The sequence below is a fragment of the Apiospora phragmitis genome, assembly GCF_038363925.1.
Source record: "Apiospora phragmitis strain CBS 135458 chromosome Unknown utg000013l:1.0-2965645.0:1.0-2969333.0, whole genome shotgun sequence".
Classification (NCBI taxonomy): Eukaryota; Fungi; Ascomycota; class Sordariomycetes; order Amphisphaeriales; family Apiosporaceae; genus Apiospora; species Apiospora phragmitis.
In genome coordinates, this window is record NW_027117413.1 from 2,094,829 (window position 1) to 2,117,116 (window position 22,288).

The 22,288-nt window shown below is 52.2% G+C and overlaps 3 protein-coding genes across 3 annotated transcripts; 1 reads left to right on the forward strand and 2 right to left on the reverse strand.

Moving 5' to 3' along the window:
- Window positions 1–11,544: 11,544 nt before the first annotated feature.
- Window positions 11,545–12,811, reverse strand: PG994_014384 (Ribokinase-like protein; the record flags this gene model as incomplete). The annotated part of the gene is made up of 5 exons (XM_066865793.1): window positions 11,545–11,746; window positions 11,812–11,873; window positions 11,984–12,142; window positions 12,235–12,643; window positions 12,762–12,811. 5 exons carry the CDS (start codon window positions 12,809–12,811, stop codon window positions 11,545–11,547), a joined length of 882 nt encoding a protein of 293 aa, XP_066708922.1.
- Window positions 12,812–13,396: 585 nt separating this feature from the next.
- On the reverse strand, window positions 13,397–15,261 carry PG994_014385 (MFS general substrate transporter; the record flags this gene model as incomplete). The annotated part of the gene is made up of 4 exons (XM_066865794.1): window positions 13,397–13,569; window positions 13,701–13,755; window positions 13,853–14,825; window positions 14,942–15,261. 4 exons carry the CDS (start codon window positions 15,259–15,261, stop codon window positions 13,397–13,399), a joined length of 1,521 nt encoding a protein of 506 aa, XP_066708923.1.
- Window positions 15,262–18,009: 2,748 nt separating this feature from the next.
- Window positions 18,010–20,897, forward strand: PG994_014386 (uncharacterized protein; the record flags this gene model as incomplete). Its single annotated transcript, XM_066865795.1, is given in 6 exon segments — window positions 18,010–18,105; window positions 18,162–18,875; window positions 18,928–19,527; window positions 19,581–19,824; window positions 19,877–20,652; window positions 20,664–20,897. 6 exon segments carry the CDS (start codon window positions 18,010–18,012, stop codon window positions 20,895–20,897), a joined length of 2,664 nt encoding a protein of 887 aa, XP_066708924.1.
- Window positions 20,898–22,288: the final 1,391 nt, after the last annotated feature.

Here is a 22,288-nt window from a genome sequence, read left to right on the forward strand (position 1 = left end):
TATGGTCTGGCTGCTGGTGTTGAGATAGAGATCCAGATGCTCTGATATCCGGGAGACCGAATCGTTTTGTAGATATGAAAGGGGTATATGAGAATGGTACACCTAGACTCCTAAGTGCTCAGGACCCAAGAATGCTGAAGAGTAATAATAACCTAGAGGGGAAAGGACTCATCAAGAGAATAGATCAAACCTAAGATGACCGGGCTTGCTTGCTGGCATATGAATTATATTGGGTGTTGGAACCGAGAAACAGTACTTCAGAGACATGGGCCCGTTTTTCGGCAAGCGTCGTTGTATGCACGCAAAGGAGCGTGCGCCTGCAGGCCTAGCTTCTTTTTCTACAAGTTTGGCAGTCATTCTTAGTAGACTTTTAGTCCTGCGTCATATGGTTGTGACAGGGATTCCACAAGTCTGGGAAGAGGATTCTTTATTGTATCGATATCTGGCTGGGGACGGGCGGCGGATGATGATGGTAGGGAAGGTAGTGTTGTGTTGGTGTAGTGGATCGGACCAGGTTGCAAAAGTCTTTGATCTCATGTAAGTACTAGCAGTAGCATGGCCATCTGCAAGGTATATTCTAATTAGGTGGGCGGTCAAGGAACGGGTTTCGAAAGAGGTCAAAAGGGACAGAAGCCACAGGGCGGCGCCTTTCCACCGATACGTACTCTTGGCATGCTGTCTTCAGTCGTTGGCTTGCCTATTTCGTATGGATTTGTGCCCGCACGCAGCAGGCCGTATCCGTGTAAGATAAAGAAGTCGTCTCTGTACTGTAGAAAGTGGTTGTTGTAGGGTGTCAACTGTTACCTTGTGCAACCTGAGCAGCAGATTCCCAAGATCCATCTCCAGTTCCCCAGGGAAGTCCAACGGGGTGTGAGTCTATCTTACCAAAGGGGCATTGGAGCTCAGAAATTGACGATTTTCGATGGGCGGCGCAGGTAGTCCCCAAGGATAGCCACTTAAAGGGGGTGCGTCTAGGAGTGAGAGCCCTGCAGAGTTGCAGACCCAGCAGCGCAGCAAGTACAGTACTAGGATACCAATCAAACCCACGCACTGACGAGTAAAGAATCACGCCCTTGTGATGCCTGGCAATTCCAGGTGCAGGTCCAGGGTCCATGTACTGAGTGTGCTACCCATGCACTAGTGTGGGCTGAGGTCTTGAGGTTTGTCTGACTGACTGTCGAACCGCCGCGATATTCATCCCCACATGCTAGAGCTAGCCAGTAGCCAGCCTAGAAGCCAGACAGGGTACCGCCGGGAAGTAGCGCGCCATCGAACGCTTGCTCAAGGTGCTGATTCCTTGCAGGACAAATCTGAAGTGGCTTTCCGCTGACAAGGGGCCCAAGATTCAGCGGGGCGAGCTTCGTCATATTACACCCACCCACGGGGGTTTCTCGTGACCAGCAGGATTTGGTGGCTTTTGCTTGGCCGCTCAGCACTTCTCACCTGTAAGTTAACCCACCCCCTGGCGCAAATGTAGGTTCCAAATTACCCTTGCTTGCTCCCGCATGGTTTACGGGAAACACTTGTTTGGGACAGGCAGATGGAGATTCAAAAGAAGAGGGGAATGTCCATTTCTAGTCGTAGATGCACAAGGAGTATACCGAGTGTCCCCGTGTGCCAGTCGAACGAAGCTTGAAGCCGCCTCGCCTGGGATGAATGCCCATCAGTCTTTAGTGGATGCATGTGCATCCTTGAGCCTTTTCCTGTTGATCTTTGACGTTGATGATGACAATGGCCAGATACAGCAAAGAGCAGTGGTACGTATCCACGGTAGCAAAGACAAAAAAAATCATACAGTATCCATCTGGATAGCCTCAAGGTCATGCCAAATAAACCCATGAGTAATCGATACTTCTGAGTATTTCCGTACATGTGCAAATATTAAAGCTGGGCCCGCTTCGGATCGAGGTTCTCATCATGGCTTCCCTTGTTAGATGACGAGTCGCCTGGAGAGGGCGTGGCCAAGCTTGCCTTTTCTGATACAGACTTTACATTATTGGCCATCTCGGTAACAACACCATCAAACATGCTGGTATGTAGCAAGCGGCATACGAATCTTTTGCACCCTCGGAGACAAGAAGAGCAGGGCTCCATAATAATCCGAGCCAGACTGGCACGGAACGAGCCCCCAGTGTGTAGAAGGAGGTCCTGGTCCAGTTCATCGATATGTGAGACGGGCGGTCCAGGTGAGATTTGATCGAATCGGGATTGGAGGATCGGCGCCGATGTGAAAACAAAGGGATCTTTTTTGAAATTTGGCAGCGAGCCAAGTCTCAACCACCAATCGCGGGTTGCGTCCGGTCCTACTGTATCTATGTATTGTCAGGGAAGGTGAGGTTGCTAAACTGTGTCGTAAGTACCTGCCCAGGGCCTGCAGTACATAAGCCGGGGCCAGGGGGGTGGTGGAGGGCTTTGAGGGACATGCCAGCAGGTAGTCAGAGCGAGCAGCGAGAATGAGCGTGGAAGTCCAGAGGTGACAAGGGCGCCAACCGCTTACTCGGAGCCCCACTCCTGCAAATGGAACGGTGCTTGCATGAAAAGTTTGGCTCTGATCATATGGACATTAGCAAGACTCCGGTTAACACCGATCGTCAACAGATATGGTAACGGCCCCAAGATGAGACAGCATAGACTTGTTACATTCGCAGCTTTTACTTGGTCATGCCATTGAGGTATGGTTACGAGCGTTGGCTTTTGGTGCTAGATCTGGTTAGTCCGTAGTCTTGTCAAGGTCAAGCACTGGGGGGAGAAAAGAAGTGAAGGGGAAAAAAGGATGGATCGCTACGAAGAGGATTCCAATTTGATAGGCTGTGGATCACCGAAAATGCATCTGCGAGTTGGGTAAGTAGTCATGGACGGCCAGGGACTTCCTCCGCCTACGCACTGCAACCACCAAAGTGTATCGTATCATGGGATGTCAGCGGTACTTGATGATAGCCAATATACCCATGTAACTCGACGCCCACTGGATATGATGATGAAGTAGCACACAAATTGGGCTGCGAGGGGGTTCGAGAGGGGAAGGGTAGGTTCTGGCGGATAGTGCACCACCTTCGAAAACCAGAAAAAGCATGCTGCTGTGCTGCGCTTTCTGCGGTGTTTATTAGTGGTGCACACACAGATACGGAGTACTGCAACCCATCCCTCAACCGGGAAGCTCGAGTTGCTAATAGTGGTCCACAGCCACAAAAGTTAGGCGTCTGGGAAACACCTGAAAACTTTTGAACGTTTTGGCTGTTGCAGCTAATGCGCCTCTCGTCCAGCCCCTTGAGCTTCCTGAAGAGTCAGAGAACTTGTCCTTGATTGGTGGAGGAAGCCAGACAATCCCAGATACCACGTAGTAATTGCATCTTAGCTGTAGGATGCCATTTGGCTGGCCCAGTTTCACCGATAGTGGATGGCGGGCCAACAACGCATTGCAAACTGCTGGAATCTCCTTGTACATACCAGCAGCAGCCTACAGTATGGACATACCCACCTGACCACCTACTGGAGGTAGTGGTGGTGGCAGTAGCAGTAGGCGCACCACCGCTATGCTATGGGTGAATGAATGGATTCGTATCACGAAGATGTACAAAATCCCTGCCTTACAAAGCGGGTTGGATTGGCGTGCAACTCGCAACTACAGTACATACTCTCCTCATACAGCCAGCGCATTTCCGTGTTTGACGGAATTGCAGAGATCCCCTCTCCCCCTCCACATGTGCGTAGATGCTTGCAGATGGCGAGTCGTGCATCTGACCAGTAGTGGTAGTGATGGCCGTGACGGCCGTGACGGCCGTGACGGCATCCGTCAGCTAGGCATGCCAGAAGACGACAAATGGGCAGGTAATCTCGGAGTCAGACAGCAAGTCTTTCCAGTATGCAGCAATCAAACAAGTACGACACACATCGTACCTGTACCTTGAGTTGGCACAGATGAATCCGGTCTTGCACCACCATACCTGACCGGAAACAGTACAAGAGGGATGGATGCATACGCCGTCGAATCCACAGGCGAGAGACAGGAGAGAAGCAAAGAAAATAGGGCACATCTCGTCTCATCTGCATACGCGAAGTACATGCCAGTAGGTTAGCCAGTACAGTAGTTTTGGTCTCTTACATCATGTTGTGGCTGAATTCACTGGCCGAGGGCCACTAACAAAGCATGTACTCGTTCACTGCCTACTGGAAGGAAGTGTTTCAATCTATTCATTCACCCGGCCCAGAACGAAGCGATCGCCCCTTGCAACTCCCTAGAATTAGGCTGCCCCTGCGAGCCTGCTGACCAGTAATTTTAGCATGGCAAGCCCTCCTCAGCGGCCCATGGCCCTTTCTCGCCTCCCCCTCGCCCCGGAAAACAAATCCGCGACGCCCTGTCGAGTGTTTTTGTCATTTTGACAAGCAGAGTCATCCCAACCACATCACATTCGAGAGCTTACTACCTGGTCATGCCCAATATTGGAAGACCCGTGCCACGACACCGCAGCAGTCTGCCGTGTGGTGTCGTTTGCCTCAGCGCTCCGTGTCGGACTTTCTTCCACTTAGGGGTTTGCTTAAGCTCCATGGCTAAGTCAGTGAGTACGACTGCAGTAGACTTGCGATGCTGACCACTATTCCAAACCGCGTCACGGCGGTTTGTTCATCATTTACGATATTGGCACGCCATGGTTTTCGTTTCTATCGGAGCACTTGTGCACTAGGACTCCCTATTCGTTTACGTTGCAGAAGAAGGAAGAGACGAACAGAGATGGCCCTCTTACTTCCGACTGGCCAGGCGACAAGGCGATGCTTACCATCGGCACCTGACTTAATACCTCGCTTCGTTGGTGCAGAGGTCTGTAGCAGTACGCACATTGGACGACGGCCACGGCACACACCTGACCACTGCCGCGTCACTGAGAGCACATTAGCCTGGAGGCTCATGAGTCCGTAATAGCTCTGCTTCGCTGGCTTGGGTCTCTCCTTGGTTAATACAACCCTGGATCAATATATCGAGCTCTCGTCTACATGTAAAGGAGCTCATATTGCGACGTGCTTTACAGTGCACGTTGTTGAGAGGTCAGGCATGACCTCGGCTCTGCAAAACTCCGCGGGCCTCCACATACCTGTCTGACTCTCATCAAACCCGATTACCATAGGATGCACAAAGAAAGCAAACAGTAACCGAGCGAAAAGAATAATCCATTTCGGCGCTGGTCTTCACTGACGGAGTACGCTTTGCCCCTCATCGAACACACCTGCCATGCCGTATGCCCGCTTGGATCCACCCACGACCATCAACAGGTCGGTCTACTACTCCGTACAGCATCATGCGATGTGCCTTACTCCTATGTACTGCGCTTTCTCGGCATTCTAGTTCTGATACTTGGGTGCGCCGGACTTATTAGAGTGCAACTTCCAGGCTTTAGAGACAGTAGTCGTTTCTTTGGCGGCAAGGTCCCCCTCCTGTTGGCTGCTACATGTGCAGCGGAGTGTTCGTCTCGTTTTCTCGAGCTACAGTACTAAAATCCTACCCTGCTGCTCCAGGTTATCGATATTACGACTTTGGAGCGGCTTTACTGGGTCTTTTGCCTACCACTACTGGGTGATACTCGACACGTCACGGATTTAACTTAACAAGCCTGGTGATAGTCTACCTAATTAAAGACACAAGGTGCGTGGTAGGAACGCCACACACACACCTTTTTACCCCCGAACGCCCTAGTAGGCCATGGACACTTGCAGGGGACTTGCAAGGTACTTCAAAGTCATGGAAGAACAAGGCTCCCGCAAACATCACGGCCACGTACAGGCCTCCTCATATTTCCTCGGTACTGTCCCCCTAAGACCAAGACCCCAGCCCAAAAGTTAGTAACGGCGTATCCACATGGAGGGTCTCTTGTCACGTTTTGTCCGACAACCGATAGGAATACCGATGTGATGGGTACATAGTCCCATGTCTCGCAAGCTGCCGCCATGGGTGGCGTTTTGGAGCATCGCAATCACAAACAGATTGTATACTGGTACAGTATCATGGGCTAGCTTCCGATGAGATGGTGAGTGCCCATGTCTTTCTTGCATGCTCTGGCATCTGGTTCATACTTCCCTTGCCCGAGCAGGCAGTCGGTGAAGGCATACATACACTCGTTGCCAGACTGTGGCAGTGAAGCCGTGAAGTCAAGAGCTTCTCTAAACGAACAGGAGCAAGCAGGCTGAAGCAAGTTGTCCCCTACGGAGTACTTCAAATTTAGCCCTGTCAGCTCGCCAAACCAAGCTGTAGCCGTGCTAAGAGATTCTGGAAGATTTCTATCCCAACTAGCAGCTTTCTGCAGGTTACGAGCAGGGGGGGCCTAAGTTTCAGGTTCCATGACTCGCAAGAGCCTGGCTCTGGCTCACGTACGCAGTACGGAATAACACCGCAAAAACGACCTCAGGGATTCTACCGCCTGGCGAAAGCCTTGTTAGTTAGGGGTTCCTCCACCGGAGACACGGGCGTGCTCAAACAATGCACCACTCGCCGATGAGGGAGCCTTGTCAGCGAGCAAAGCGCGCGATGCTACGGTACGAGTACGTAACGCATGATTAGACACGAGGGCCCATACTTTCGTCACTTGTCGTCGAGCCGGGCGAGCCTCGGACAATAAGCGAATCGAATATTGCGTTGTATTGAGCGATCCGATAGGAGGTTTTGGCAGAAAACCCCAATCTCCAGCGCCAAGCCTGTATACTTTCCCATGTGCGTTCCACCGAGGCAGTGTTTCGTTTTTCTTCTCCTTCTCGGGCAGATCTGCAAGTGGCCATCGGCGACTTGTCTTCCTTCGAGTCTCGACTTGGTTGTATTTGATTAGTGAAGCACAACGGCCGGCAACCAGGGGGCCTCTGTTCCGAATTCGAGCCAGGTGGCGAAACAAGCCAAATCCTGCCAATCAACCTTCACACCGCGAGGCTATCCGGATTCCTCATTCTGTTTGTGTACGGCACGATGGTCACATCGAATCGAACAACGAAATGATGTGCGCTTTTGGGTTGGAGGTAGGCAGATGACTTGTGATTGGCGTCATGGAGCAAAGGGGGTTCAGAAATCGCAAGCAGAATGTTCGCACATACTAAACATACGCATCTGCGTAGGTAGTATCATGTATGCATGTCGGTGGGGTGGTAGGTTAGGTTACTTTTAGATATTAGTTTAGCGTCGCATTGTTCGTTCTGCCATCCGGAATGGAACCCCGAAGTCATATCGACTATCGGTGTACGTACCAGAGGCGCCGGCCCTCTGGATCTGCATTTTACCTTTCTCTATATCCAAACGGGTCCGAGCCAGTCAGACCTCAAGGGGCTGAGATAGGCGGGGTGGAGTCCCATTTCACTTGGACTTGGTGAGGATACCGTTTATCCTGCCATGACTATACCTATTTGGGAGGGCGCTAGTCAGGGTGTCACGGACCAGAATTCTCGACTTCACCACCAAAAATTATCATGAAATATACCAGAATAACCCGAATTCTAACCAACCCGAACACTATTCTAACCAGACCTAACCCTAATCACCCTAACCCGTCACGCCGGTTCGAATGGTGGTAAAATCAAGTCTGTACGACGACGAGAAGTGCCTCAAATGTGAAATTGACCAGCGTCATCCCAAATAGGTATAGTCGTGGCAGAATAAACGCTCCGCTTGGTGAGAGACCCCCCAGCCCAGGCCAGAGTCGTCCCCCAGGCAGTCGGGGCACTGTCCAGACTCCCACTACAGTATGTACATGGAAGTCATCATATGGTTTCGTCGGCATACGGTCTGAAAAGGTAAGCTATGCCGTATTGCCCTTGTGTAGTGTGTGATACGACAGGGGGGTTCAGTCATCTCGTCAGAGAAGAGGAGCGGCGCCCGCCAACCAACCTAACACAAATGAACTTGACTTGATTACCTTTTCCATTCCAGACTTGTACGTTGTAATAGCTTCCACCCCTTAACGTGAAACCACTTTCTGCGAAGCGGCACGAATCGGCCTCGCCATTTCGTGAGGGTTTTGGCCCGCGCCTTTTTCACATCACTCAGACCATGCCGTGCAGGCCCACCCCATGACCATGGCCGCATTGCGGCACCCTCGGGCTAGAGAGGTATATTACATATTACACATGTTGCCAAGCATCATATGAGAGCTATACTACTCAGAGACGGCGGGCTGGGTAATAGTAGAACCTTGACCGTAACGAAACGACTAGTAAGCTGCAGCATCATATTCATGCCGCAATGAGCGACAGACACACCGACCAACGATGCTGCAACCTAGACACGCCTCATCTTTTGTCAACCATTTGTATTCTTAGTCTTGGATCAGCAACTAACCTAGAATGCTCGCAAATTAGGATGGACGAGCAGGAAAGGCTCTTGCTCGGCCTGTCAGATACCGTGCAGCTAAACTACTGCATCAGACCCAATGACCACGTCGTTACGACTCAGCAGGATCTGGGATCAAAATACCAGACCGACCATAGAGATGTCCGTGGATGAGGTGAGTGGTGGGGGGTGGTATCACCGATATCAACCACAATCAAAATGGACTGGTTATAGCTGCGCCATTTTTCCTTGGAACTGGGTGTTGATCGAAGATAGCCGCATGAAAGACACACAAACCGAGTACCACCACGGAATCTGAACGGAACAAGACGATCCAGCCGTGCTCAGCTACAATCAATCTCCCTCACTGCACGGAAGCTGGGGCCGTTGCATAGTGGTGGTTGTATTACACGCCTGTGTACACGGTACCTCCGACCCTCCCAGCCTACTACTCCGTCTCTTTCTGATATGTAAGTTACATAAGTCAAGGTGGGTATGTAGGGATCGCAATCCACTGCCAATAATATTCCAGGCCTGAGACTGGGTAGGTTGTAGCCTACAACTTAACCCTACCTAGCAACTGCCTACTATGGAAACGGTAGCTCCCCGCAGCAGAGCAGCCTCCTCCGGCTTAACCTAGCAGGCACTGACTGGAAACTGACTGCGCATGGGGCCTTGGGGGCCATTTGTCGCGCGCCGTACACGTAGTGCTGCTGCGGCTTGTGATGGGATGGGATGGGATAGGTGGGCGGGAGGTTGTTTCTGTCCTGTCAGCACACAACAGCCAGCAGCATCCTCCGCCGTGCCAAGGAAGTTGATTGATTGACTGATTGATTGGCGTACTACACCATCCATGTGTGTGCTACGTATTGATGTACCTACATGCCTCTTTCGTCCTTCATCAATGCCTTAGGTTAGGTTTAACCAGCACCACCTGCCTTAACCCTTAACCTAGCAGGCCCCGGACGACGACGCTTCGACCAGGCAAGGCCCGGAAGACATTGTACAACCTTGATCTTGAAACGGACAACCCGACAACCGCAGACGTGGGCCGCTCCCTTCCGCGTGAGACTAACTAGCGAAGGCAGCCAACTGGAAGCTTTCGATAGCTGCGTGATCGTCCCATGAATTCTGCTTCTTGGCTCCTCCTTTTAGACCGGTGGCTTTGGTCTTCTTTTTTTTCTCATCTGCAGCTTGTTTGACAGAGGGAAGTGAGGGTCAAACAGCAACGTACTCCGTATCCCCGGTACATCAAATCAGCATCCCACCGGACAAGGTACCCTCCTCCTCTCCATTAGCAGAAAAAGAACCTATGTACGGGCGTTTCGTTTCTTGCGTCATTGCGAGCGCTAGCGTCGAAGCTCCGTTCGACTGCGACGACGCTTTTTCGAGTCGAGATGCAAAATGGACATGACTCAGACACGATCATCACATCCTTGAATCCTTCTACTGTACTCCATGCTCGACGCTATTGTTGATCGGTACGAGAGTAGACGTATCGTCATGCAAAGCTTCGCCCGCGTTGCCTCATGAAGCTCCTTTGTGCGTGTCGTCTTGTGTCTACGGGTACGAGGTAGTCCAGCAACGACGACGGCAAGCCGAATCAGCCTATCCATGATCCATCCATGTTTCGCCGAGACGCGCAATCCAAACGTCAAACATGATACTCTCCGTCCCTTCACTCAGCTGGCTGTAGACGACCACAATGGGTAACAGTATCATTATCAAGCATCGTTATTGCCATCACAAGCAAAGCAACGTGAGCCAGGCAGGCACGCTCGCCCACACCTTGTGGCTCCCCGGCCTTACTAAAGATACCTATCTGCCAACGATTCCCTACTATGAAACTCAGAATGCATGTACGCCAGCCATGTACGTACTTGCTTGCATACATTAACCTACAGCACAGCACCGCACAGCACATGCACACACATGCGTAGGTCACTCTCTCAGGTCTCTCTGTAGGGTAATCTATGTACGGGGTGTACGGATGAGGCACGGAGGTTGTCGACGGATCGAATTACCTGCCTTGCGTCTCCATGCAGGCATGCGCATGCATGACGATAAGTGTGTACAATGGCTAACCGGCCATGCAGCTTGCATATGGATCGGGAGGGGTGATGAGTGGATGGGTGACGGCCATACATAGAGTGAAAAAAGCCAAGCACCACCAAAAAAAAGGCCCCAAAAGACTTGACCGATTCATATCCATACTAGTACATGTCTTATTAGCATATCGCTTAAATCAGTACATGCGCGAGTCCATCCACCATGCCGCCGCACATGAGATTATCAGATGGAATGTGTCCACAGTCGTCCACTTCCTCCCTCCCACCTTAGGCAGTCTCACCGCTCCTTTTTCTCCCTTCTCTTACAGTACACACAACACAGCCAACAAGACATTGGACATGGGCCCTATTGACCTTGCCCTGCGCTCCGGCCCATTAATAGTATGCACTGGACGGTTTCTCGACACACTTGACTGCTTGACGCTCTAATCTAGAAGGAAGCAGCAAGCAACACCCAATACGGAGATCGGCATCCACTTTGAGAAGTTCTCGGCCGGCCCCTCCTTGCTCCTCGAGACTCCTCTCTCCTCTGCCGCTCGGTCTCCGACTACTACTGTAGCGTAGCGCCGCCTTCGTGGCGATTCTTACCATCTTAGCGAGGGGGGCGACCATTCTGAAATAAGCATCACGTTGCTCACCCAATCGCATACCGGTCTTTACCAAGATGGTTTGCAGGTCCTGGGCCCGACCCAGATCCCTTCTTGTGCACAGAGACTCATACACCACACACTCCCGGAACAAGCATCCTAGTGCGAGACAATCTGTACATAACACATAGCCGGCTCGTTAGGGTAGGTGCAGCCGCCGTCATCCAGAGAAGGCAGGCAGAGACTCTAGTAATCCAAAGGGTCATATGGCAAATATGGCTTGCAGACTTTCACAGGCGGAGATTGTCAGCTTGACTACATGCCTACGACACTGGAGTTGCTTTTTGGTCCATCACCCCCCCTCCCGTCACATGTGTACCGATGCCGCCAAATCCCTCCACTTGCACCTTGCTTGTCGCCAACTGTACGGCAAATCTCACCTTTGTATCCGCATCCCAGTCATCCTGGTGACACAGTAGCCCGTACAACATCCCAGCGATGAACGTGTCACCGGCGCCAACGGTGCTACAGGCAGGGATCTCGTCAATCATATTTTCTGGTGGTATCTCTCCATAACACGCAGGTGTCTTTATTAAGACACTTGGATGCTTGCTTGGGTGTGGGCAGTGGATGGGTTGTGGGCAGGCTTGTGGTGCTGACATACTCTACTACGCGAACAGTTTGCCCAGGTCGTAACGCAGGCAAGACACGCAGCTCTTACTTGGAAGCGACAGGCTTGCCGCTCCCTCTGAACCCCATGTGCACAAAAGCAGAGACCTGCATCCCATTTGGATCTCGTCAGCAACTAGATTTATCAAGGGGGAAAAAAGGAACGTCGTTGCGTCCTTGCAACACTTACGCCCGACGTGCCACCTCTGATTGGGCCATCAGGCATTCGCGGGCACTCTGGTATCCGATACTCTGCGATATCGTCAGCTTTGCTTCCCCTCTGCCTGCCCCGTGTGGCATCTGTTGGGTAGTGAACGATTCATCGGCAGCACTAGCAGCCACCGCCGCCCAACTACACTAACCTCAGCCCAACTCTTGGAATGAAAAACGACGTCCGCCTCAGCCGCCAACTCCTGCAGTCCCTCGCGGTCCGGTTTTTCGACTTCAACACTGATGCTAGTCTTCGGCAAAGCCTGCCGGAGATATTGGATGCATCTTAGTGTTGTCTCCGGGATGCGACCCTGTACCACAGAAAAGTAGCGGTCGTCAGAATTGCGTCTTTTAGTATGTTCGGCACGGGTGAAGCCAATGGGAAGGGATCGGGGCGACGCACCTCAAAATGCACCCACATGTCATCCTGGTGGCCCAGTCCTTCAATGGCGGTCTGGAACTCGTGTACTGACATCTCGGGTAAGTCGTTGTAGTTGACCAAGGTCCGTGTGCCCGTCGCCTCGCTACGAATGATGTAGCTACTCGCCGGCTGGTCGTGCTGCTCGCGGTAGATGCACCTCGTGAAGTCGACAGTCGAATCAGGACCGAAGGAGTCTCTGACCCTTGCCGAGGCCGGAGCCTCCGCCGCGGGGAGGCATGAGATCAGATACGGCTTGACCTTGTGACTCTGCTGCTCCTGCGCCTTAAGGAGCTGTTGCAATACCTCGAGCGAATTGGGGCAGTTGCCGCCGCGTCTTACGCTGAGGCTGGTTGCCCTCAGCTTGGAATCCTCTTCTGGAAAACGAGGGACACTGTAAGAAAATCAGGTCAGACACATATGCACGGGTTCGAGGGCCAGCGTTGGCCCCGTGCCGGTTTCAGCAGCAGCAGTAGTAGGTAAGCTCGTAAACTGCATGCGGCCTTGCTTACCTGAGGATCGTGTCCAGATAGCATGCTCCCACGCAGACCAGATTGAGCATGGTGTCGTCGACGCAAAAGGCGGCTCCACAGTAAATCGCTTCCCGAATCTGATAGTACGTAGTCCGAATAGGTTGTAGTTGTTTCTGGTGATGGGCCTGAGTCGAGGTATGTATCGGTATCTGCAACTAAACTTCAATCCTGTCACCGGTGTGGGCTGTGACGTCAGTATGTAGGATGTTGCAGGAATGATAACGTCGGTTGGATGTCGGGTTATTATTGGACCGTCTGCAAACTCGGTTATCCGATTCAACAATATTTCACATGTTGGTCTAGAACCACACGTATCAACAAAGAAGATTGTGATATCTGATACTGCCATATGGATTTTGCATCGAGGAGAAACTACCTGCGGTGGTGATACTTCTCTGCGATCCACCGTTATCGCAAATTGTGCCCGATCCACGTCATTTACAACCAGAAAGAATGGGATGATGCCTGTTGGAACTACTATATGCTGACCAACTCGGAAGAACCGGTGATGCAGACTGTCTGGCTGGAATGCCAGCACTTTTTTGCATATGCTTCCTTCGTTGTGGCGCATCCTCTGTAACCCTGCTGTTCCATTTCTCGGCGCGCCGGATTACTCATTCTTCGTGAGGTGAGACCACCCTCGGCACCAGATACCAGCAGAATGCGCTGGCTGCGATGAGAGCCAGCACAATGGGCTGCAGGACCGCTACACCCGCGCTCGTCGCTACCAGCCCGGTTATCGACGGGAAAATGGCGCCGCCAGCTTGCGCGAGGACAAAGATGAAACCTGCGAGGTGGCCCAGCCGTGCCCCCCACGGACGGACCCCCCTTTGTCAGTCATGTTTGTTCGTATTGCGGGGTGTTCTGTTCTTGTTTGTCATGGGGACTCGGACGCGTGACAGAAAAAGACACACTTACCAAGAGCTGCGGACTGCGATTTTTTAGGGAACAGCTGGGAAGCCACTGACATGCCCTATCAAATGATGATGAACATACACGAACGGTTACGCACAGCAGCAGTGCTGACGCCTCTGTCTGTCTGTCTGTCTATTTATAGGTAAGTAACTTACCGTAGCGAAGAACGGCCCCGAGAAGAAGCCCATGAGACCGAGCGCGGCCGCGCTAGCGACGACGCTGGGCTGCAGCCAGAAGACGAGCTGCAGCGCGACGCAGGCGGCGCTGTAGGCGAGCAGCATCGGCCGCTCGCCGAGGCGGAAGGTGGGCTCGGCCAGCAGGAGCCGGCCCAGGAGCAGGCCGCCGTACAGGCCCGTGGGCACGTAACCCATGGCGGACAGGGCGCCGCCGCGCGCCGTTGTCAGGAAGGCGACGACCCAGCCGCCTGCCGTCAGCAGGGCGCCGAAGTGGAAGAAGTAGAAGAGGCTTAGGAGCCAGAGGGGGTGGGAGTGGAGGACGAGGGTGGCTAGCTCGCGGAAGGCGGCTCTGGTCTTTCTGCGCTTTTGGGGTTGGTGTTGCTGCTCGCTGTCTGTTGCCGCTGGCGGCGTATTGTTATTGGAGGGATGGTAAGTTCGTAGTAGTCTGCTGGTGCTGCTGCTCCAGAGGCTGTCCCTGAAGGCCAGGGCTACGCCGGCCATGTTCAGGACGCCGATGCCGATCAAGATGAAATAGACCCTCCTCCAGCCCTCTACCCCCGCAGTAGTAGCAGTAGTAGTAGCACTTGGTGACGTTTTCGACGTTGACGTGGTGGAAGTGGCGAGGCCCGTTGCGATCAGCGGCCCCACGAGGCAGCCGAGCGCGTAGCACGCGTGGATGAAGCCGAGCCAGCGGTGCGGCACGTTGGGGAGGCCGCTCACGAACGTGTTGGCGTGCGAGTCCTGATAGGCCATGCCTAGGGCCTGCACGAAGAAAGTGGCGCAGAACAGCGGGAAGAGCGAGGAGCCACCGCCGCCCCAGGGCATCCGCAGACACTGCGCCAGCAGCTGCAGCGCCGCGCCCAAGGTCAGGAGCTGGCCCAGCTTGAGGTGTGCCGTGAACAGCGGGCCGGTGGCGGCGGCGAGGAACCAGCCGGCGAAGGTGGATACATAGCTATGGTATTATACGGAACGGCAAAGGGTTAGTTAGTCCTAGGGCTAGTATAGTGCTTGCTAATAGACATGATGTTTTCCTCGGTAGTATTTTGAGTTACTGTTCATGTTACCTACATGAAGGCTACTTCGCCAGTCCCGATGCGGAATGTGTCGATGATGTAAGGTATCAAGGGCCCCAGCGTACCGTCGTTGACGCCGGCGCAGAAGAAGGAAAAGCCGGCAACGAGTAACTTGAAGTATGGGGCCGCTGTTGCTCGGTTCACTACAGCGTGTTGCATACTCGCAGGACCAGTGTCGGCAGGAGTCATCGCGGGAGATGTTGCTACTTGAGAATCCCCGAGGTCACCTCCATGATGATATTCATGTTGTTGTTGTTCGAGCTCGACCATGGGGATGGGCTGGAGCTCATTGGCGGTTACCGTCTGTGTGGACATATTGACGTGAAGAGTCGGTAGCAAAAAGAGACGACAGAGACTATTGCTGCGCAGCAACAGCATCACATATTGGAAGTGCTGGTAGTTTTGTACCGGTAACCAACCATCTGGCTTTGTATCTTGCGAGACAGACATCACGTCGCTTCATGATTCGCTCGCTTAGCGAGAGGCGTGAAGCAATTCGGTTGAAGTCCGGCAGATGTGTCGATCAGAGATGCCTCGGCGGCCCCGACATCCCGAGTAGAACCCCGAACCCGGCGCGTGGCCTCGTTTTATCAACCTGTGCAACCTCTTGAGGGTATGTGTGCTGCTCTGACTGCACTTTGGATGGGGGTTCTGAAGGAGTACGTCTACTATGTCCATGGTCCGCAAGGCATACACCATGGAACAAACAGCATGTAAATGTGGCTGCAGTTGATAGGCCTACGATTGGTACTTTATGTTGACTTACCTAGTCCGTGGTTATGATGAGAGAGACAGTCTTCCAAGGGTATAAAGGACATTTGTATCAACAGTAGAGACTTGGTAAGGACGAGGTGATGTATGACCACATTTCATCCTGTTGCCTTGATGGCACGCCCTAAACAGGTGTGTTCCTCGTGTGGCTGTAACAAGTGACTCAGTCACTGGGAAGGACATGAGAGCTCATCATCTAGACTCACATAAGTAGCAGGCAGGTGATTTTTGGGAGCGATTGCTGTTGACCCTATTCACGAATACTATACATGTCTGGTCCCCTCCTGATGTAGTAGAACATCGAGGGCCACCTGACCGTGTTGATGGGAGGAAATGGATCAAGGCGAGGGACAGACACGAACAACGATCCCGCTGATGGCTGGTGCGAAGCGGCCTCGAGACTCGCCTTCGCCAACATCAATACAGCTTCAATCAATAACTTAAAAGTGCATCAAACTCGAGTGACATAGAGAAATGCATCGGACCGTCCTTCATACGTTACACCAACCACTACAGTATCGGTCAACCACCCTTGTATCCACGAAACCATCACCGACCATGGTAGCCTGAATCGAGACATCGACGACCCCCGGTACACAGTACCGAGCACGACCGATAAGGAATAGGTGATACGAACGAGTCTAAAACCGACCACGAAAAGAGGCCGAGAGATAGAAGACCAGACTTGGAATCAAATTCTACCCAGTCGAAGATGTTCAGGCATGCTCGTGTGAATTTGGCACCACTTGCGTTGGCACCACTTGATGAAGTGTATACCTTACCGAAAATACGACATAGAGATGGGTGATCTAGCATCTCGCTTACAGTGAGATCTTGGCCTATTCAACCGAACTGGATGATCTCATCGGGCGTGGGAGGCGTGGTCAAATCATGGCCAAACCCGTTTTCTTTGAAGCTTGTGTTCAATCTGCCCAGTCAAATCCGCATTCCCTTCGCTGCTTCGGGCTTCAGGGATAAGGCGCTGCTGTTGTTTGAGACGCTCGATTGAATTGATGGAATTATGCTTCGGACGTTCTTGGTCGCTCGCGATCATGTGGTGTACACGACAGGCCTTTTGATTAACTTGTCGGGTCATACCTGGGGCATCGGCGACGGCCTCTCTTGTCCATCCTCTTGAGGGATGCCCTCTTTCAGAACGAATACAATAGCTGATGAGCAAGGTGGTCGAGGTGCGCAGAGAAAGTAGCAAAGATTGAGACGACGGTGGCGACAACTTGTAAACTTGAGGACCACAGGCATAGTAGACATGCTCCCTTGGGTAAACATATCCCAAGTGCTGTGAACACCGCGTTGGCAGCATCCAGCTGACTGTTCTCATGCGAATCAATTCCATTGCCAGCTCGTCCGATACGTAATTCGATTCGATAACCTGCTGTATCCTCTAATCCGATCCTCGTTTGCCGTTGTGCCCTTGGACGCCTTCTTCCTCACATCGATCCACGAAGGACCGGCTGCGATGAAAAAGGAAAAAACAGAGATGCAATACTCAGCATAAGGGTTACAAAAATTCCCTACCCGGCCGAAGCCAAGTAGGAGCGGTCTTAGTTTAGTTTTCAACTAGCAAAAACGCAATCTCGGACGAATCCTCACTGATATGCGTAAAGCCCGTGCACCAGGATGGGGAAGAAAAGAAGAGAGGAAAGTAGAGAGGACTGGAGGAGAGGGAAATATTTATACGGCTGGTAGAGTGGGACTTATCGATTGTACTTAATTGGTGATTTGATTAATAGGTGGGCACCTCAATCCCCCCCATGCCTACCTAATCTTTAGGGAAGAAACCGTTATCCGTTATCCTACCAAAAGTCGAGATTGATTGTCCGTCACGCTTTTTTAACACTGCAAGGTAGAAAAAGGACTTTTACTATGAGACTCGAAACAGATCATACAAGCAGTTGCAATTTATGGTTCAATTCGTCTGGTTTGGGTTCTATTGTGAGACGAGTGCATTACACGGGGCTCATTGCTTCCTTAACCTAAGGACATGTATCCTTGGGAGAGCTGCTGAGGGTTGATGAGGGAAAATGAGCTGGCCTGACCGTAAATGACGCTAACCAGGCCGTTATCTGGTCTGCCATCAATTGAATACAATGCAGAGTGTGTCCACAGCCTGTTCGTTCCCACGTCCGTGAATTCAACGTCATATCGCGCCGCAACCCGTCGGCAACATCGTATCGTAAATAAATACAACTCTCCATACATTGTCTTGCCGAGTACCCATCCAGGTCTGGCCCATTGCCCTAGACTGTTGTGCCATGCTATGACGCTGCCACCATGGGCGCCAGCGACTCCAAGCTAGTATTTAAGAAGGGCATCTTCAGGCTCTCAGAGGAAAGACACATACCCGCCGACGATGAGTATTGGACCCAGGTACGCCATCTCCCATGTCGCACAGATGACACAAGCTGATCCCCCATTTTCTCTAGTTCTGGGAGCTCCCGGAATCTTCAGAAGACATCTTCAGCCTCTTCGCGCCGGCTGATATTCGACGAACGCGGGACAACGCTATAGAGAATCTAGAAACGCTGATATTAGCCGTCACCTCACGGCTGTTCATATTGCGCCATCATCCTTCGTTTCCCGACACCGAGCTTGCACCCGAGCGAGATGCCTTGAACTGCATTCGGGTCCTGACCCGTATACTGCCGTATATATACGAGGTAGAGAGCCTGCAGGGCTGGGAAGACCAGTTCTTCTGGGGCACGAGGCGGAAACGGACAAGACGAGCTACTCTGAAGAACGAGGTGCTCTTCGACGAAGCGCAGGTCGACGAAGCCGAAACGAAACCACCAGCGGACGAGTTCGAGGAAGCGAAACCCTTGGCAGAGGAGCTGATAGATACCCTCATCGACCTGCTATTCTTCTCGGACCTCACGGTGCCCAAGCAACCACACGGCAAGCCCAAAGTCACATATGCCATATGGCAGAGCGGAGTGGGCTGCAACACGGCGGTGGCAACAACCAAGGAGCACGAAAACAACCGCAGCGAAATCCTCCGACTGCTACTGACGTTGGCCGGCCAGAGCATGTACGAATCACCCAGCGTCTTGCCTACTAAGGGCACCAAGGCATTGACCTACCTCTGCACATGCCCAGACAAGCAAGTGGTGCTGTCAGTGTTATGCTCTTTGCTGAATACGGTACGTTTTGCCCCTACCAGTAATATAGCCAACAGCCTCTGACCCCATCTAGACACTCAAATACAACCCTGCGAGCTGGAGGGTGCCATACAATGCTCTGGTGTTCAAGGATCCGAAAGAAATACTGGTGACATACACGTTGCAGCTCTTGCTGGTGACAATACTCTATCCAATCCCCGAGACCAACTCCGGCACATCACAGAAGAACTACTATCGGCACTTTCTTGGCAGGCTACACCGGCCTCAGGACTTCCAGTTCATCGTGGATGGCATGACCCGGATTCTGAATCAGCCCTTCCACGCGAACACCACATCCTATATACCCGGAACACAGGCGGTAACTAAGTTCTCACCTGAGACCATCATGCTGTTCTGGGAGATCACGCAGTGCAACAAGCGGTTCAGGTCGTACATGATTGACACGGAGAGAGCTCACGACTTTCTCATCCTGATACTCTTCTACGCCACCGAGTACAAGTTGGACGCTTCGAAGCAAGGTGTCGTCCGCATGTGCGCTTTCCTCCTGCAGACACTAAGCGTAGAACCGAAATTCGGCATGAAACTCAACAAATCTTTCGAGGGTCAAAACACTCTACCGCTGGTCATCAGGATTGCTGGGTTCAAAGGAACTTATGCCGACTTCTTGATACAAGTAAGTATTGTAGATAGACCCCCTTTAAATCATGTGTATACTAAAAGTCACAGTCCATCTACAGTCTCATAACTACGAGCCAAGGCAAACTCTCAGTCATCTACCCAGCTCTGTTGGCTGTGATCAACAATATATCAGCGTACTTGGAAGGTATCAACGGAACTACGTGCTCTAGACTTCTGCAATTGTTTTCATCCATGTCCTCCCCGTCATTCCTCCTGGCCAATGATAGCAACCACGATCTCCTGAGATCATTGCTGGAATCCATGAATGCTATCATTGAGCATCAATACAAGAGTAAGTCACTGAGACATGTCACGTCCATATTCGATTGACTGACGCGCTGTAGCAAACCCACAATTCGTCTACACAATCCTCAAACATAAGAAACGCTTCGAAGCATTGCGCTCCTTTACACTTGAGAGTGGCCAAGCGGAGATCGAGAGACGCAACCGCCAGCGAAAGGAGTCCGGCCAGCCGACCGATCCATTAGATCTCAGTTCAAGGGACTCCGTGGACAGCCTGCGAAGTCCTACCACAGCACAACCTCGGACACCCACACTAAGTGACGTTCCGGAAGATGGCACATTTGCCATTGGGGATGATGAAGATGATAGTGACGAGGATGATGATGATGATGATGATGAGCGTCCAACACCCGCTCAATCAAGTCCTAGGCAGCCTCCATCTCGAGCCTCGTCGATTGCCGATCCAGAGGACGCCGTCCCAACGCAACTAAGAGGGATGTCGGAGAAAGCTCGAGGAAAGATGCCCGCCGGCACACCCTCGTTCTCAAGACAGAACAGTATTACCAGTCTGAGCGGCTTCTCTGCCCAAGCAGGCGGGTCAGCACCCGGCATGTTTGAGCCGTCGGCGCATTGGATCGAGAGTTGGCTTCCGGAACTGCCCCTCCACACCGTTCTGACTGTCATCCAGCAACTCACAGTGCTGATTAATCGCCAGGACCTGGCTGCTGGGGACGCCGCGTCTCCAGCTATTATGCAGAAAATCCGAGATGCCGATCTTGTCGGCATTGACCTACGCCTATCCGGGTCCATTCCTTTGAATGGTCGCCGCTGGCTCTTGGCTGGTACGAGTCGCTGGTGTGGGGGTTTGCCTTTGCCAGTGAGATGCAGATCGCCAAGGGAACTGCCGGTGTCTGGAACGGGACCGCCATCAAGCTGTTCCGGGTGCAAGGAACGGCACCTCAAGGGCCCAGCTTGGCCAGCCCCCGAGGCGCTATTGACATGGTCGGAACATCAATCGTATCTCGAATCGGGGCGATGAACCTACAAGGAGGGCAAGATGCCGGTGCTGCTTCTTCGGCCGGTGGCAGTGCAGCGCCGAACCGGAACACTCAGGAGCAGTGAGTAAGAGACGGACCTAATATCATGGTTGATATCGGGAAGAGGGAGCGGTGGCTTTTGCGCACATGGACAACGGCGATTAGTATAATAGTAAGGCCATGAGCCGCATCTTCAGGGGGACAGGGGCGGGCATTAGTGGTTTGTATGGTCCTGTATAGCATCGGCGGGAGTAACTGAGATACATTCTGGAATCCATTCCAGCCATCCTGATGTGCCTCATTCTGCGATTCCGTCGTGCCTGGTCCAGACCCTCGCAAGGGACATATCACCCAAGACGTCGTGCCCTGTTTGAAGCACTATGGTCGTGATCTATTTATTGACTGGCTACGCTGACTCCCTGCCCCAAGTCCAAAATTACAGTCTTTTTTATCGTCCCTCGTAGGAAAGTGCGCGTTATAGAAACCAACGTGCTTTTCCAACCTGTCATGAGGTGTGGTTACTGATGTGCCCCTATTCGGAAAGCCTTAATTCGTACTAGTACGTGTGGCGTGCGGCGACACGTAAGTCATGAGCTTTGGTATGATGACCAGTGACGGATATAGTTCCAGACATTCGTAGCCTCATGCTGTGCTTGATATCTTGATCCACACGTGAGATGTATTGTTGCACTACGGAATAAAAGAGGCAGAATGATTCAATCCTCAATGCCACATCGACGGTGACTTCATAGTAGTACAGTAGTATACTGCAAGGTCCACTCAGTTATTTGTGCCAAGGCTACTGTGCTATGCATTCCCTCCTGGAGGTCCTATACTTGTGGATTTAGAAGAGAAAGGGCGTGCCGAACTTGCATGGCAGCTCATTGCTTGAGCCGGCCCGGTGACAGGCAATGCTACGCACCACGGCATGAACGAACAAGCGCATGAACGCCAATTTCACGGACCAGCATGCAGTCAGTCTAGCTTGCTCAAGTCGGCTGAGGCCTGCAGTAGCATCGTGGGGAAGCGGTCACAGGCGAAACTCATCAGCTCATATATGGTTTCCTTCTGTCTGACTACTAGACAGAAAGCTACGGCAGTGTGCGGGATAGACGACTATGTATTGGAGTTTTGATCAATGTTGATTACACTATCAGGGCAGTTCAAATAGGGAATATCATAACATCAGGATTATAAATGTAGAACAGTGCCTTTGTTGTGCGCAATGCGGAAAGCTCTTACTAGGCTCGGCCGTAATCCATGCGCCGCATACGATGACGAACAACATGGGGGATGGCATTTAGACGTTAGGTGTATGCAAAACGTCATTTTCCATGAAGGCAACCAGGCAAAACTCCGGAGGCTCATCAATCATATCATCTCGGAAATCCCTCCGAAAAGAGAGAGAGATGCATCAAGATCGGGAGCTCTGGGTGCGGTCAACAACTGGCTGAGGTGACCGATCACCCCTCAAGT